The 15,989-nt window shown below is 40.9% G+C and overlaps 1 protein-coding gene across 1 annotated transcript in view; it reads right to left on the reverse strand.

Annotated features, from left to right (window-relative positions):
- LOC112911594 (uncharacterized) overlaps positions 1-15,989 on the reverse strand; it is a 65,005-nt gene that overhangs the window by 44,680 nt on the left and 4,336 nt on the right. Inside the window, 4 exon segments of the mRNA XM_025988217.2 lie at positions 1,603-2,982; positions 6,130-6,225; positions 6,594-6,720; positions 8,994-9,083. Coding sequence (XP_025844002.2) covers positions 1,603-2,982; positions 6,130-6,225; positions 6,594-6,720; positions 8,994-9,083 — 1,693 coding nt within the window.

Here is a 15,989-nt window from a genome sequence, read left to right on the forward strand (position 1 = left end):
AAAGAAAACCTCTGTACAAACAATATGATTTTGCATACAATACTAAAAGTCATTTACTGATCCTCAAAAATTAGTTTATACACCCACTATGGGCAGTGATTTCCTCAAGCTGCTAAGGGCGATGGAAGTAAGAGGGAAACATGGCTGGGAAGGAAACAAGAGCCCCATGAGCTCTTACTTAAAACAAGCAGATTTAAATTCAAAGACACACACCAAGGTGGGCCAACGACAGTAACACCGCTGGCAATTGTAAAGCACTTACTATATATCAGGCACTATTCTAAGCTGTTTATGTGTTTACTCACTCAATACCCACCACAGTCCTACAAGATACATATTACCCCTAGGTCACAGAAGAGAGTATCTGTGAGTTAGGTTCAGAGAGGTTAGACCACATGCCCAAGCTCACCTAGCAGTTAAAGACAGATATGGAATTTCAACTTGGGTAGTCTCACACAAGCTTATGCCTTCAACCACCACGTTTCCTTTATAAAGATAAGAAACTACCTTGAGGGAGGGTGGCAATGCTATCACATGAGCATGGTTGCTCTATGTATGGCATGGGTACCAGGTCCCAAACAGGTCCTTCCCTGGGTGCTCAAATACCTAATCTTCCCCTAGGTCCCAATATCCAAAGAATCACTGTTTTTAAGTTCCCAGAAGTCCTTAGCACCCTTTCTCAAAGAGTGCAACTCTAACTATGACCCAAAACAATGTGGAATGTTGACTGCTAGCAGGTAGTTCTTGAGCATCTTGATGATAGAACAGAGAAACTGAATATCCTTTCTTTTAATATTTAAAAATACCTTCAAATTATCAGAGTAACATGGGATAAACTATGAAACTCACTCAATCCCATTACCTAACAAATCAATTGTTTTATTTATCCATACTTTTCCAATATTGCCCACATGCAAATATATTTAAAATAAGTACCATTACTAGTACATTTTTCTGCCTTACTAGTTCTTTTTTCTGCCTTATAAGCATTTTCCCTACTGCTAACCAAAATGTGATTTAAATCAGACATACAAATCAGAGTAAACACTACTAAATATCCCAGAAGAGGAGAAGTTGAAAAATGGTATATGAATTTACTGGAATACCATTTTCCACTTTTGTTACAATAACTGTATCAATTTCTGATTCTTTGCAGTGGCAACTCTTGATTTATCTTTCTGAAGAAGGTAAAAAAAGCTGGATAATCTCTCCACAACTCACCTACTTCATGGTTCCTTCTCAGATTTTAGCATTTTAAGGCTTGGTCAAGAATGCTCCAAGGACAATTGCCTTTGTAGGAATTTGTAGAAAGAAAAGCTGAGTATTTGTGTACTAAACTGAAATCTGTGGGTTATTTCCCCTTCTAGGACCAATTCTCTAGTGCACAAAAGGGTGGCAACAAGATTGAAAACACTTCTGCACAGATTACATCTATACAGCTTCTCTCTAGAAACTCTAGGAGTTTCCAATGCAAAATGAAGTTATTGCTCTTCATAAAGAACTCTCCACATTCACTGTATTAATAAGAATTTCCTCTGATATGGTTGGTCTGATATTGAATAAGGTTAGGGCTATTGACAAGTGCTGTCCCACACTGGTTACATGTTGAGAACTGCTCTCCTGTGTGGGCTATTTGATGTACAATTAGTGGAGAATTCTGGCTAAAGATAATCCCACACTGATTACATTTATAGGACTCTTCCCCAACATGAACTCTCTGATGCTTAATAAGGTCGTTCTTCCGGATGAAGGCTTTCCCACACTGGCAACATTCATATGGTTTCTCTCCAGTATGAATTCTCTGATGCACAATGAGAGCAGAACTCTGGCTGAAGGATTTCCCACAATCGTGGCACTCATATGGTTTCTCTCCAGTATGGGTTCTCTGGTGGGAGAATAGGTGAGAGCTTCGACTGAAGCATTTTCCACAGTCTTTACACTCAAAGGGCTTCAGTCCAGTGTGAGTTCTGTGGTGCACCACAAGGTGAGATCTCTGGCTGTAAGACTTGCCACACTCATTACATTCGTAAGGCCTCACTCTCACATGAGTTCTCTGATGCAGAATGAGATGTGTGCTCTGCCTGAAAGACTTCCCACACTCAGGACACTCATACGGTTTCTCTCCAGTATGAGTTCTCTGGTGCCTAATAAGCCTGGAGCTGTGAACAAAAGATTTCCCACACTGACTACACGTGTACAATTTGTCTCCTGTGTGAGTTCTCTGATGGGTGACAAGGTGAGAGAACCAGCTGAAGGACTTCCCACATTCTTTACATTCATAGGGTTCTTCACCAGTGTGAGTCTTCTGATGTCCAATGAGGTGAGAACTCCGGCTGAAAGATTTTCCACATTCTTTACACTCATAGGGTTTTTCTCCAGTATGAATAAGCCGGTGCCTCGTAAGATTAGAGCGCCAGCTGAAGAATTTTCCACATTCCTTACATTCATAGGGTTTCTCCCTATGTATACCCTTTGATATATCAAATGATGTACCACCAGCAAGAGAGTTAACAGGATCAGGGCATTTGTAGGACTTCCCTCCTGGCTGAGGTCTAGCAAACTGAATAAGGTGAATGTTTTGACAAAAGGTTTGACCACAGTCACTGTTACTTGCATAGCTTTCCTGATGACCACTAAAAACTATATTATGTTTTAAACTTTTAGTATGTGAGTCATGTTTATGGAAATACTCTCTCAGTACCAGCTGAGTAGGAAGAAGACAGTTTCCCCCATGTTTACCATTGTCACAGACTCTTTCCTGAGTAAGTACTTTCTTTTGGGTAAATGTCACTTGCCTCAAATGTCTCTCCTGGTTTTCCTGATACTTGTCTAACTCGTCTTCACATTTCCAGACTTCTTCTAATGACAAATACCAAAGATCAGTCTTTGCAATTCCTTCCATTTTAATGCCATAGGATTGTTTATCTTTAGAAATGTTCTTACTGGAAATTGATGATTTAATTTCAACTGCAGTCTCCAAATCTGAAAGAAATGAGAAAACTTTGTGTAACTAAAAACAAAACAAAACAAAACAAACAAACAAACAAAAAAACCAGTAAGGCCTGAATGGTGAGATGTGGAGACCAAGTATGCAACTTGTAGAGAGTTGCTTATATGGCTGCCGTCATGGACAGTCAGAAAGGGCAGAATAAATCAGCAAAGGAAAGGTGCTGGCCTGTGCAGTACGTAAGAAGTGCAATGAGGGCAAGGAGAAGACACAGGACTGGGTAGGACACACAAGATCAGATATTCAGTGCTGGAGGGCAAGGTAAATCTCATATAAAGGTCTGCATACCCATGATCTTATCTACTAATGACACAAGAACCTAATATATCTATTTGTTGCCAGGCCCTTCTCCTGACATTCATTCTTCACACTATAGCCCATTTCACATTCCTAAGCCATGAGTCCAATCACATGCTGAGAAAGTGTCTGTTGTTGATACCACCGAAGCACTACAGAGTAATGCCCAGATAACTGGCACCTCTCAGAAAGGTCCTGTGACAGGCTGGAAAAGAAATTGAATTTAAGTTATTGAGATATAGGTTCTAAATCGAAGCTTTAATGCTACTAGTGATAAATTTAGATAAGTTGTTAAACCTTTCAAATATCACTTTGCTCATCTTTTATCCATGAGACACTATTTGTGGTATAAGATTATTGTTAAGTATTGTAAGGTGAATAATCATTATTAACATTATTCTGGTCTTGTATTTTGATTCCTTTGTTCTGAAACATCAAGACTTAACAATTGGGGCACCTGAGTGGCTCAGTCAGTTAAGCATCTGCCTTCAGCTCAGGTCATGACCTTGGAGGTCCTAGGACTGAGCCCCACACGGGGGAGTCTACTTCTCCTTCTGCCTCTCCCCTCTGCTCATGTTCTATCTTTCTCTGTCTCAAATAAATAAATACAATCTAAAAAAAAAAAAAAAAAAGACAATAATTGATAGGACTCATACCAGAGGACACTAATTCACACCCTAGCCCCTAACTCATATCCTCTGGGACATTTTTGTCCTTTTGCTTATATCCGTGTGTATTTCTGCACATTATTTCCCCCAGTTAAAAGGCTATTTGCCTCTCAATGCCTTTTGGGTAAAATGATAGATTAACCTAGAAAAAAAAAATCCCATATTTTAAGTGATCTCTATGCCTAACGTGGGGCTTGCACTCATAACTGAGATCAAGAGCTGGATGCTCTATCGACTGAGGCAGCCAGACACCCCCAAAAAACACTACTTACAAAGTACCACCTCTCCCTGCACAAGTGGGTATTCTATTCTTACTTGGTGTGTGCCCCAAATAAGATACGTCAATGTCCTAACTTCTAATATCTCATAATGCAGCCTTATTTGGAAAGAAGATCATTGCATGTGTAAGTAAATAAAGTAGTACTGGCGCAGACTGGCACCCAATCTAGTATGACCAGTGTCCTTGTAAGTAGAGAGGAGACACAAAAGATGCAAACTGTGGGAAGACAGCCATGGGAAAGTGGGGGCTGATGGGAAGCCAAGGAACACCTGGGACTAACAGAGCCATGAGCCTCTCCTAGGGGCTGCACAGGCATGTGATCCTGCTGACACCTTTACCTCAGACTTGTGGCCTCTGGAGCTGTGAGAAGATACACTTACATCACCCAGTTTGTAGAATGGTATCTCAGCAGCACCAAATGTTTTCAAGATTTTATTTATTTATTCATGAGAAACAGAGAGAGAGAGGCAAAGACATAGGTAGAGGGAGAAGCAGGCTCCATGCAGGAAGCCCAATACAGAACCTGATCCCAGGACTCTGGGATCACACCCTGAGCCAAAGGCAGACACTCAACTGCTGAGCCACCCAGGCATCCCAAGACTAAGTTCTTAAGAGTGTATTGAAGGACTTGCCTTTGAGGCAGAAATTTGAGACAGTCACCTCTAAGACCAAAGGTAAGAAAAGTAAAAAACAGTTTATGGTATTTAAAAGTACACTTAAAACACAGTGGAAGCTGAGAAAAGGAAAGAACCTGTATTTGACAAGGGGTCATAAGAGGTTTCACAGAAGACAGACAACTAAGGCAGACAGACTTTATTCACAACACACTCAAAACTCAAGATGCAGGGAAGCACCTGATACATGTGGATACTGGGGATCAAACAGAGGTGACACAGGTCCCCATGGTAAAACTGGGCCACATTGGAGTCACATGCTTCACCACATGCCAAGGAGGCTGTCTGTATATGACAGACAGCAGCACCCAAAGACGGCTGGGGAGAAAGATAACAGAGGACTGCACTTACAAACACAGAGGCTGCACTTACAAACACAGGTCAGGGAAAAGATTGCTTCTAGAGAATAAAGACAACTTTCTATTTGTTTTTGTTGTTGTTGTTTTTAGAGATTTTATTTATTTGAGAGAGAGAGAAAGACAGCACAAGCAGGGAATGGCAGAGGGAGGAGCAGATTCCCCATTAAGCAGGGAGCCCAATGCGAGACTCAATCCCAGGACCCTGAGATCATAACCTGAGTTAAAGTCAGATGCTTAACCAACTGAGCCACCCAGACGCCCTGAGAGATTTTCGATGCATGGGGAAGTTGGGGAAAGGAATGTTGGGAATCCAAATAATTTGGATTTTAGAGATAGTAAGATTAAAATAAAATTGGAATAAATTGAGAAAACATGCAATAAAGAGCTCCAGGAGTACAGTAAGAAAGAGTTGTTTTGGGAGCAGCAGTTCTGGGGAGAAAGTAGTTAAGGCAGCAGGAACTGGCAAGCCCTCTGCAAATTCAGGGCAGTGGCCAGTGACAGAGCCCCATGGCATGGCTTACATGGAGATGCAGCATGAGGCCACGGGAAGGGGCCACAAGAAAGGAAAAAGGCAGGCAAGGAGGAAAGAAAGGACTGTATGACAAAGGAAAGAATTAGGAAAGCAAGACCAACAGGGCTGAAACCAAGCACATCAACAGAAAGGAAATTTTCATGAAGAACATACCTTTGTCTCTGTGTGACAAGACTGGTCATAGGGAAAGAGAAAGTAAAGAAACCTAGTCTTCTCTGCAGGAATGAGAACCAGTGACCACTATGTCCAGGATTCCAGCCCCTAACAGCTCATCTGGGCTACTGCCTACAACACCTCTTGACTAGTGCTCACCTGGATGGGTCTCCCGGTGAATCACTCTCTCCACCAGCCATGGCTCTTCCCCCTTCTCCAACTGGAGGATCACATCTGGTTTGGGAAGCTGATGCCCTGTGCACAACAAAATATAAAGAACTGGACAGGGGTTGAGGAGCTCTGGCTCAGCATAAAGGGATCCCAGATTCAGCCCAACCCCCAACCAACCCCAACTCCTTCTTAGTTTTGGGTTGGGGGGACTCTGAAGAGATAGGGGAGGCTACAGAGGGGGCAATTATGTATTTTTTAAATTCAACAAATCAAAAAATTTTTTCCCACAAAACCAGAAGTGAGTACAAAACCCTCTTCTATGCCAAAGAAATTAGATCACTGACGCCAAGCTCACACTGTAATATATTTGCTTCAATCCCCATTACCTTTTGATCAATAATGAACCAAAATCATTGCAGAGGGATATCTCTGAGAATAGAGGTTAGTCTTACCCAAGGAAATCAGGTTCTTATAGTTCTCTAGCATCACATCTTTGTACATGATCTGCTGAGAAGAGTCCAGCAGCTTCCACTCCTCCCTGGTAAAGTTCACAAGTATATCTTTGAAGGTCACCAATGTCTACAACATAGAACAAATCTGTAATAAGCCAGATAAGATTAGGCAGACAGCATTGGGGTAGGGAAAGAGGATGGACCAGAATTTATTCCAGAACTGAGTAGCACTTAGGTTCTAGTCAAGTCCTAAAAGGAATGCCTATTAGATATATACTGTCCCCAAACCAGTTCCATGTTATGCTCTAGAAACTGTCAGAAAAACATTTATTTAAGATGTATTTATTTTAAAGAGCGGGGAGGGGCAGAGAGAGAGAGAAAGAGAGAGAGAATCCTCAAGCAGGCTCCCCACTGAGCACAGAGCCCAACATGGGGATCAGTCCCTGGACACTGAGATCACAACCCGAGCTGAAACCAAGAATCAGACTCCCCAGAATTGTTATTTAAATCAAGTTTATTGGGACAGCTGGGTGGCTCTGTGGTTGAGCATCTGCCCTAGGCTCAGGGCATGATCCTGGGATGGAGTCCCACATCAGGCTCCCCACAGGGAGCCTACTTCTCCTTCTACTTCTGTCTCTGTCCCTCTCTGTGTGTCTCTCATAAATAAATCAATAAAACCTTTATAAATAAATAAATAAAGTTTGTTATAAACAGCTACAGCTATATTCAGACACCAAATGTTAATCTACATTTATTTTCTTTGAAATAAAGAATCTAATTCAAGGTAGAAAAAAGAAGGACAAAACAGTCTTTTGAGTTCAAGTACAACTTAATGATTAAAAGATTAACCTTGGGGTACCTGGGTGGCTCAGTAGATTAAGCATCCATAGCTTGGTTTTTGGCTCAGGTTGTGATCTCAGGGTCATGAGATCCACCCCCATATCCAGCTCCACACTCAGCCAGGAGTCTGCTTCTCTCCTTTACCCTCTCCCCCTGCTCATTCCCCCAGCTCACATACATCTTTTCTCTAAAATAAATAAATAAATCTTTAAAAGAAAGAAAGAGACCAACCTCACCATTTTCCGATCTAAAATAATTACCCAAAACATTTTTCCTCAACACTGGTAGGCATTTTTTTAAAATGGAGATTGACAAAAAAAAAAAATAGATACAGAAGCAAGGCCTTCATTCACAACATCAAAAGGAAATGCTGGATTACACACAGAAACAACACCTACTTGAATGAGGATTTCTCCTCAAAGACAATGAAGGTCAGAAGACAATGGAATAGTTTTTTTTTTTTTAAAGATTTTATTTTTTTTATTTATTTGTAGAGACACAGAGAGAGAGAGAAAGAGAGACAGAGACACAGGCAGAGGGAGAAGCAGGCTCCATGCAGAGAGCCTGACGTGGGACTCGATCCAGGGTCTCCAGGATCACGCCCTGGGCTGCAGGCAGCACTAAACTGCCGCACCACCAGGGCTGCCCGAATAATTTTTTAATAAATAGTGAAAAAAGAACTGTCAATCCAGAATTTCTATCTCCAATAAAAACATATTTCAGGATTGATGCAAAATATACTGTCAAATGAAGTAAAAGAATTTGTCACTAGCAAACATGCTCTAAAAGATACACTAAAAGTAGTTCTTCAAGCAAAAGGGAATTGTTACCAGAGAGAAAGTTAAAATCTCAGGAATGAAGGATGAGCAACAAAAACAGTAAATATCTGGGTAAATATAATAGACTAGTTTTCCTAAGTCCTTCAAAATATGCAGCACAGCTGAAAGCAAAAACTACAATATTTTTTGGTGGAATTTTCAATATACCAGAGGTAATACATGCAGGATACTCCAGGGGAAGCTGGGCTGACAAGGGACCCAGGCTCCCACCCTGGATGCTCCCAGAAGTTCCACCCTCATCTGAGCTCCTCATGCCTTGGCCACAGCAACCCTGGGGTAAGTACACAACTTGTGCCTAAGTACACAACAGGTGCTCCCCATGGAGGCATTGTATAGCCAGGTCTGTATCTAGGACAAGCAGGGACCAGAGAGTCCCAATGCCCCAATATTCCTAGTTCCCACACCATGTTTGAGGGAGGAAATGTGCTATAGCTTCATTCCCTAGTGTGAATGAAAGCATTTTATAAGAGTGCTCAATATCACCCCCACTGATGCCTGCCCATACCACTGTTAAACCAGCGTTTGTTTTATATGAAAGGCATATAAATAGTGTATAATACAAGAATAAAACCACATCTACAAATAAAGCAAACAAAATAGTGCTAGTCTCCTGGAGGAGAGTGTCCAAGATACTATTTCTGAAGTTCCTAGGCAAAGGAACTCCAGAACTTAACCAAAAAAGGATTCTCAGTTGGAAAACAAAGAAGACAGCCCAACTTACATGGGACTGGGCAGTTAGCGATTCAGCTTCCATGACTTCCTTGTTCTTGATAATGCTTTTCTGAGTAATGGAGATCCTGAGAAGGTGAAGCTGGAGAAAAGAAAGAGACATGAGGAAAGTCAGCTGTGACAGGGGGGTTTCATAAATCAACCCAGACTCCCTCATACCCGGCTGTGTATAAGGCAAACACCCACCACATAAAGGGAAACATCAGAGATTATCCAAAATAGTCTACACTGTCTGAAATTCCTAGGAGTAGGAAGGAAAGAGTTTGTAGATTGATATTTTCCCCCTTAGAGTTCCATGCAAAATTTTATTTGCAAGTTAATGGTTCTGCTGCTACAAATCCTCTTTTTTGAGGAAAGCAAACCAAGACACAGAACCTACCTTGATCTAACACCCTTACTTTACAGATAAGAAAACAAGTGTTTTCTCCGGCAGATCACAGAAGGGAAGTAAGAGATTGGAAACGCAAGAAACCTATGATGTGCCATGACTGCCTGCAGGTGAATGGTGTCTCATGGCAAGGAATGTAGGCAGTCTCTAGGAGCTAAAACCACACTCAGCTGACAGCCAGTCCTATCTTTGTCCCACAGCCACAAGTAACTGAATTCTGCCAACAATCAGAGCTTCCAAATCAGAACCCAGGCCAGTCAACACCTTGACAGCAGCTGTTGGATATCTGAACAGAAAACCTAGCCAGAGTGGGTCAGACTTCCTTCCACCTACAGAACTGTGAGCTAGGAAGTGGGAGCTGTTTGAAGCTACTAAGCTTGTTACACGTGAATAGGAAACTAGAACATGATCAATTATCTGTTAAAGATACTTAAATGATAAGAAAAATATATTTACCTATGTAGTAACCATTGCTACTGCTTTCCTGTAGATCCAGATTTCCACTTGGTTTCATTTCCTTTCTCCCTGAAGGCCATCTCTTAACATTTCCTGCAATGTGGGTCTGCTGGTAATAAATTCTTTCAGCTTTTTAAGTCTGACAGTATCTTCATTTTGCCTTTTTTTCTAAACAGCTTTACTAGATATAATTCACATACCAAACAGTTCATCCACTCAAAGTATACAATCCAATGTTTTTGGCAATTATATTATCTTTAAAATTGTTGTAGTAAAAAAATAACAAAATTTGCAGTCTTAATTATTGCTAAGCGTACAATTCAGTGGCATTAATTCTGTTCATAATATTGTACATCACTAATAATTCCAAAACGTTCTCATCACCCCAACGGAAACTCTGAAACATTAACCAAACTCCCTATTCCTGCATCCCCTCAGATTCCAATAACCCCTAATCTACTTTGTCTCTGAATTTGCCAATTCTAGATAATTCATATAAATGGAATCATACCGTATTTGTCCTTGTGCATCTGGCTTTTGTGACTCCACATCATGTCTTCAAGGTTCAGCCATGCTGTAGCATGAATCAGAACTTCACTCCTTCTAATGGCCAAATATTCCACTTACGGACAGGCCACATTCTGTTTGTCCTTCTACTGTTGATGGACCCCTGGATTGTTTCCATCTATTGGCTCTTGTGAACAGTGCTGCTGTGAACACTGGCATAAAATTATCTGCTCGAGTCCCTGCTTACAATTCCTTCCTGTTTGTACCTAGAAGTAGAATTGCTGTGTTATATGGCAACTGTATGTTTAGCTTTTTGAGGACCCACAAAACTATTTTCCACAGTGGCAGCATCACTTTGATTTGTGATGCTGAGTTCCAATTTCCCCACATGCTTGTCAAAACTTGTTATTCCATTTTTTAAATTATTATAGCCATCCTAGTTGGTATAAAGTGATATTTCACTATAATTTTGATCTGCATTAATTAGTGCCATTTGCATATCCTTCTTGTAGAAATGTTTAAATTCTTTGCCCATTCTTAAGTTGGATAGTTTGTGTTTTTGTTATTGACTTGTAGTTCTTTATATACTCTATATATGAACACATGTATTTAAGTATATATAAGCATATTTGTATATCCTATATATATTAAACCCTTATCAGATATACAATTTCCAAATATTTTCTCCCATTTATTGTCTTATCTTTGTTGTTTAAATTATTTTTGAATTTATAATTCTAATTAGAGTAATTTTTCCTTTTAGCGCTTTACATATATATTTCCACTCCCAATGCTCCAAGAATTACATGAGTTTTCCAGTCTGGCTAGTAGTTACAGGTAGCATTCCTACTGGGGATTTACCCCAAAGATACAGATGCAGGAAAAAACCGAGACACCTGCACTCCAATGTTTATAGCAGCAAGGTCCACAATACCCAAACTGTGGAAGGAGCCTCGGTGTCCGTCAAAAGATGAATGGATAAAGATGTGGTCTATATATACAATGGAATATTACTCAGCCATTAGAAACGACGAATACCCACCATTTGTTTCAATGTGGATAGAATTGGAGGATATTATATCAAGTAAGTGACAGTCAATTGGAGAAGGACAAACATTATATGGTTTCATTCATTCGGGGAATATAAAAAATAATGAAAGGGATTAAAGGGGAAAGGAGACAAAATGAGTCGGAAATATCAGAGAGGATGACAGAACATGAGAGACTCCTAACTGGGAAACAAGGGGTAATGGAAGGGGAGGTGGGCAGGGAATGGGGTAACTGGGTGACAGGCAATGAGGGGGGTAGTTGATGGAATGAGCGCTAGGTGTTACACTATATGTTGGCAAATTGAACTCCAATAAAAAATATACAAAAATAAGTAAATTAATTTAATTTAATTTAAAAAATACAGGTAGTATTCCCCATGCAAATATCAGGACTATTCCCTCCAACCTTTTAGAGGATTCTTTCCCTGGCTTTGGGGAGTTTCTTCACACACAGTTATTGCTCTGTGCTCTTGAGTACTTGTGGGAGACCCTCTGCAGACCTCCTCTTTGATGGTCTGTCCTATGAACCCCAAATGCTTTGCTCTCCCCAGATTCTCAGCTCTATCCTTGACTCAGGAAGTCTGCTGGGCTTCACCTCAGTTTCTCTTTCCTCTGCTGTAAACTGGAAACCCTCTCAAGGCAATAAACTGGGGCAATGAGAAGGCTTACCTCATTGATTTTCTATCTCCCAGGGATGACAGTCCTTTGTCATCTGATATCCAGGGTCTTAGATAATTGTTTCATGTATTTTGTCTGTCTTTTTGTTGTTGTTGCTGTTGTTCCTGTTATTCCTTCTTGGCCAGAAACAGAAGTCTATGAACACTGCATTTTTAAGTTGTTTTAAATTTAGATTGTATTTTTAATTTCCACCCTTTGAATACTGGGGTTGAATATTTCCCATATGTTTGTATTTACAGTTCTTTTGATTTGGTTTTCTTTCCTATTGTTTTTCCCCTTTGTCTTCTGAAGATCTTAAAGATTTCCATCTCAGTTCTATGCAAATTTACATGAATAAAAGCAATATGGTGTCTGCCCTGCCACACTACTAATACGGTTCTCACCAATGACATCTACTACAGAGGACATGATTAGCCTCTTGACTGCTCTTGAAACTCTTGATCTACTTTGCTTCCTTCCTCACCTAGTGCCCTCAGTGTATCTTGATTCTCAGTCTTCTCTAATGATTTACACAATGATAATAAACTTTAATGTAGGTTTGCTGCATCCTCAGTCTATCTCAGTCTCCTTTCAATGCCCTGCTCTGGGCACTTTCAGGACACACAATGTAGCTACTTGTTTTATCCCCACTGTCTATCCCACTGCCAGGCACACAACAGAACTGTGTTTCAGCTAGGGTGAAGGGATCACTCTGTCTTCTCTCCCAATCTTGGTCCTCAACTTCAAGTGCATACTTCCAACTGTGGTTAATGTCACGGATTCTGCAGCCAGACTGCTCAGGTTCAAGTCCCTGCTCCAATACTTACTAGGAGCTTTCTTAATCTTTCCTGGTACGTACTTTTCAATGTCCCATGAATAGAGGCTGAAATAACTGGGGATGTTAAACTAAGAAATTACTTTATGGAAGCAAGAGAATGGTTTTTCATATATTTACAGGTCCTGTGGAACAGGGTTATTTGAGTTGCTCTGGGGGCAGAATTAGGAGTAATGTGTTCAGTCACAAACAAATTAATTACAAGTCAGTATTACAAGAAACTGTTAATCATATGACACCTGGAAGTAGATCAGGTTGCCTAAGAAAGCAGGAAATTTCTGGCCACCAATACATTTCAATCAGATCTTACTTTAAAAACACAATAGCCAAACTGTGGCTTGAGCCTCGGTGTCCATTGAAAGATGAATGGATAAAGAAGATGTGGTTTATGTATACAATGGAATATTACTCAGCAATTAGAAACGACAAATACCCACCATTTGCTTCAACGTGGATGGAACTAGAGGGTATTATGCTGAGTGAAATAAGTCAATCGGAGAAGGACAAACAGTGTATGTTCTCATTCATTTGGGGAATATAAATAATAGTGAAAGGGAATATAAAGGAAGGGAAAAGAAATGTTGGGAAATATCAGGAAGGGAGACAGAACATAAAGACTCCTAACTCGGGGAAACGAACTAGGGGTGGTGGAAGGGGAGGAGGGCGGGTGTTGGAGGGGAATGGGTGACGGGCACTGAGGTGGACACTTGACGGGATGAGCACTGGGTGTTTTTCTGTATGTTGGTAAATTGAACACCAATAAAAATTAATTAAAAAAAAAAAGCAACTACAATACAGACTCTACATAGGTACCTAAAGTCCATTCCAATTAACTCTCCCATTTCCATATTATATAAAATACAAAAAGCCTGCAATTATTCTCACAACATCCTAATTTCCCTTAACTTTCACTTTTAATAATTTACTCAAACCTTTACCTAAACCAGTGGTTTTCAGCTCTAACTGAACACTGGAAATGCCAGGTATATTCATAAATCATGACACCTGGATCCCATGCTGACCTTCTCTGGGAGATTCTGGCTTAATTTATGTCGAGGGGCCAGACTTGTGTTTCTTTTATTTATTTTAAGATTTTATTTATTCATGAGAGACACAGAAAGAGAGGCAGAGACATAGGCAGAGGGAGAAGCAGGCTCCATGCAGGAAGCCCGATGCAGGACTCGATCCCAGGACCCCAGGATCAAGCCCCGAGCCAAAGACAGACACTCAACCACAGAGTTACCACAAGCATCCCCAGACTTGTGTTTCTTTTAAATAGTTCCCTGGGTGTCTGAAATGTGCAGCCAAGGTTGAGAATCACTGATCTGAGCCATTATTTAATCTATGTAACTATTCAAATCTACTTGAACTGATCAATTGATTAAATCTACCATTTCTGGGCAACCTGGGTGGCTAAGCAGTTTAGCGCCGCCTTCCACCCAGGGTGTGATTCTGGAGACCCTGGATCGAGTCTCACGTTGGGCTCCCTCCATGGAGCCTACTTCTCCCTCTGCCTGTGTCTCTGCCTCTCATGAATGAATGAATGAATGAATGAATGAACATTTTAAATTAATTAATCTACCATTTCTTAGGGATAATTAGATTCTTTTTTGTTAAGATTTTATTCATTTTAGAGAGAGAATGTACACGTTCATGAACAGGAAAGGAAGAGAGGGAGAAAAAGAGAGGAGAGGAAGTAAGAGACGAGCAGGTTGGAGCCACAGGGGAGGAGAGGGATGGAGTTAAGCTCAGATGGAGGCATCAGTTGTAGGCTTGTAAGGCAGGAAGCTAGCAACACCACTTCTCTCTGTGCCTTTCTTCTACAGTCACACCTGCCCAACGCTCACCTTCTCTTTCCCTATTCCACTCTGATGGACCTCTGTGATTATACTGGGCCCACCTGAATAATCCAGGGTAATATCCCCATCTTAAGGGCCTTAGTTGAATTGCATCTGCAAGGTCCCTTTTGCCATATAATATGGTAATATATCCACAAGTTCTGGTTCTTTGGAGAATGATTATTCTGCTTACCACCAGGGCAAAGATGGGCTAGTGTGAACCAGAAGGCTATGAAAGCAACTACAAAGAGCATAAGAGATTCTGCAGCACGGCTCTGACCTAGTCACTGATTGTACAGGCTTCACAACCATCTACCTTCTGGGCCTTGACAACATTTAAACCTTAATTCCTGCTGTATTTGCCCCATGCTCTCTGAGCCTTATTTAAATGTCACCTTTTCTAAGAAGCCTTCCTGTTATCCTAGAAAGAAAAACTGTTCCCTGGCCAGTAATCATGGATCACTTTGCACATGCTTCTAGCAGTTCAACACCCTACTTATTGTCCACCTCCCTTATGAGATAAGGAACCACTTGAGAATTGGGATAATCTCATTCTAAATCTCAGAAAAAGACTAGTACAGTGCTTTGAACATTCGTTGTTTGTTGCACCAGCATTTGTCCAATACCTAACAAGCACCCACAAAGATAACATGTCTTTCCCTGGGTGTCTGCCCTCCAGCCTCCATGTGAAGACCCAGTACTTGAGTGCCAGTGCCCAGAGACAGGCAATACCTTGTCAGAGTCAGCATTTCAGTAAGATATATAGAATATGTGCTTCTTTTTTGTTTTTTAAGATTTATTATTATTATTATTATTATTATTATTATTATTATTTTAGAGAGAACAAGGGAGCAGAGAGGGGGCAGAGGGATAGAGTCTCAAGCAGACTCCTGAGTGTGGAGCTTGACATGGTGCTCAATCCCAGGACCCTGAGATGATGACCAGAGACAAAATCAAGAGTCAGATGTTGGGCAGCCCGGGTGGCTCAGCGGTTTAGCACTGCCTTCAGCCTGGGGCATGATCCTGGAGTCCCAGGATCGAGTCCCACATCGGGCTCCCTGCATGGAGCCTGCTTCTCCCTCTGCCTATGTCTCTGCCTCTCTCTCTCTCTCTCTCTCTCTCTCTCTCTCCCTCTTTCTCTCTTTGTGTGTCTCTCATGAAAAAAATAAATAAAATCTTTTAAAAAAAGAGTCAGATGTTTAACTGACTGAGCCACCCAAGTGCCCCTGAAGTATATGCTTAATAAAAGAGAAGAGGT

This window comes from Vulpes vulpes, chromosome 10, assembly GCF_048418805.1.
Source record: "Vulpes vulpes isolate BD-2025 chromosome 10, VulVul3, whole genome shotgun sequence".
Taxonomy (NCBI): Eukaryota; Metazoa; Chordata; class Mammalia; order Carnivora; family Canidae; genus Vulpes; species Vulpes vulpes.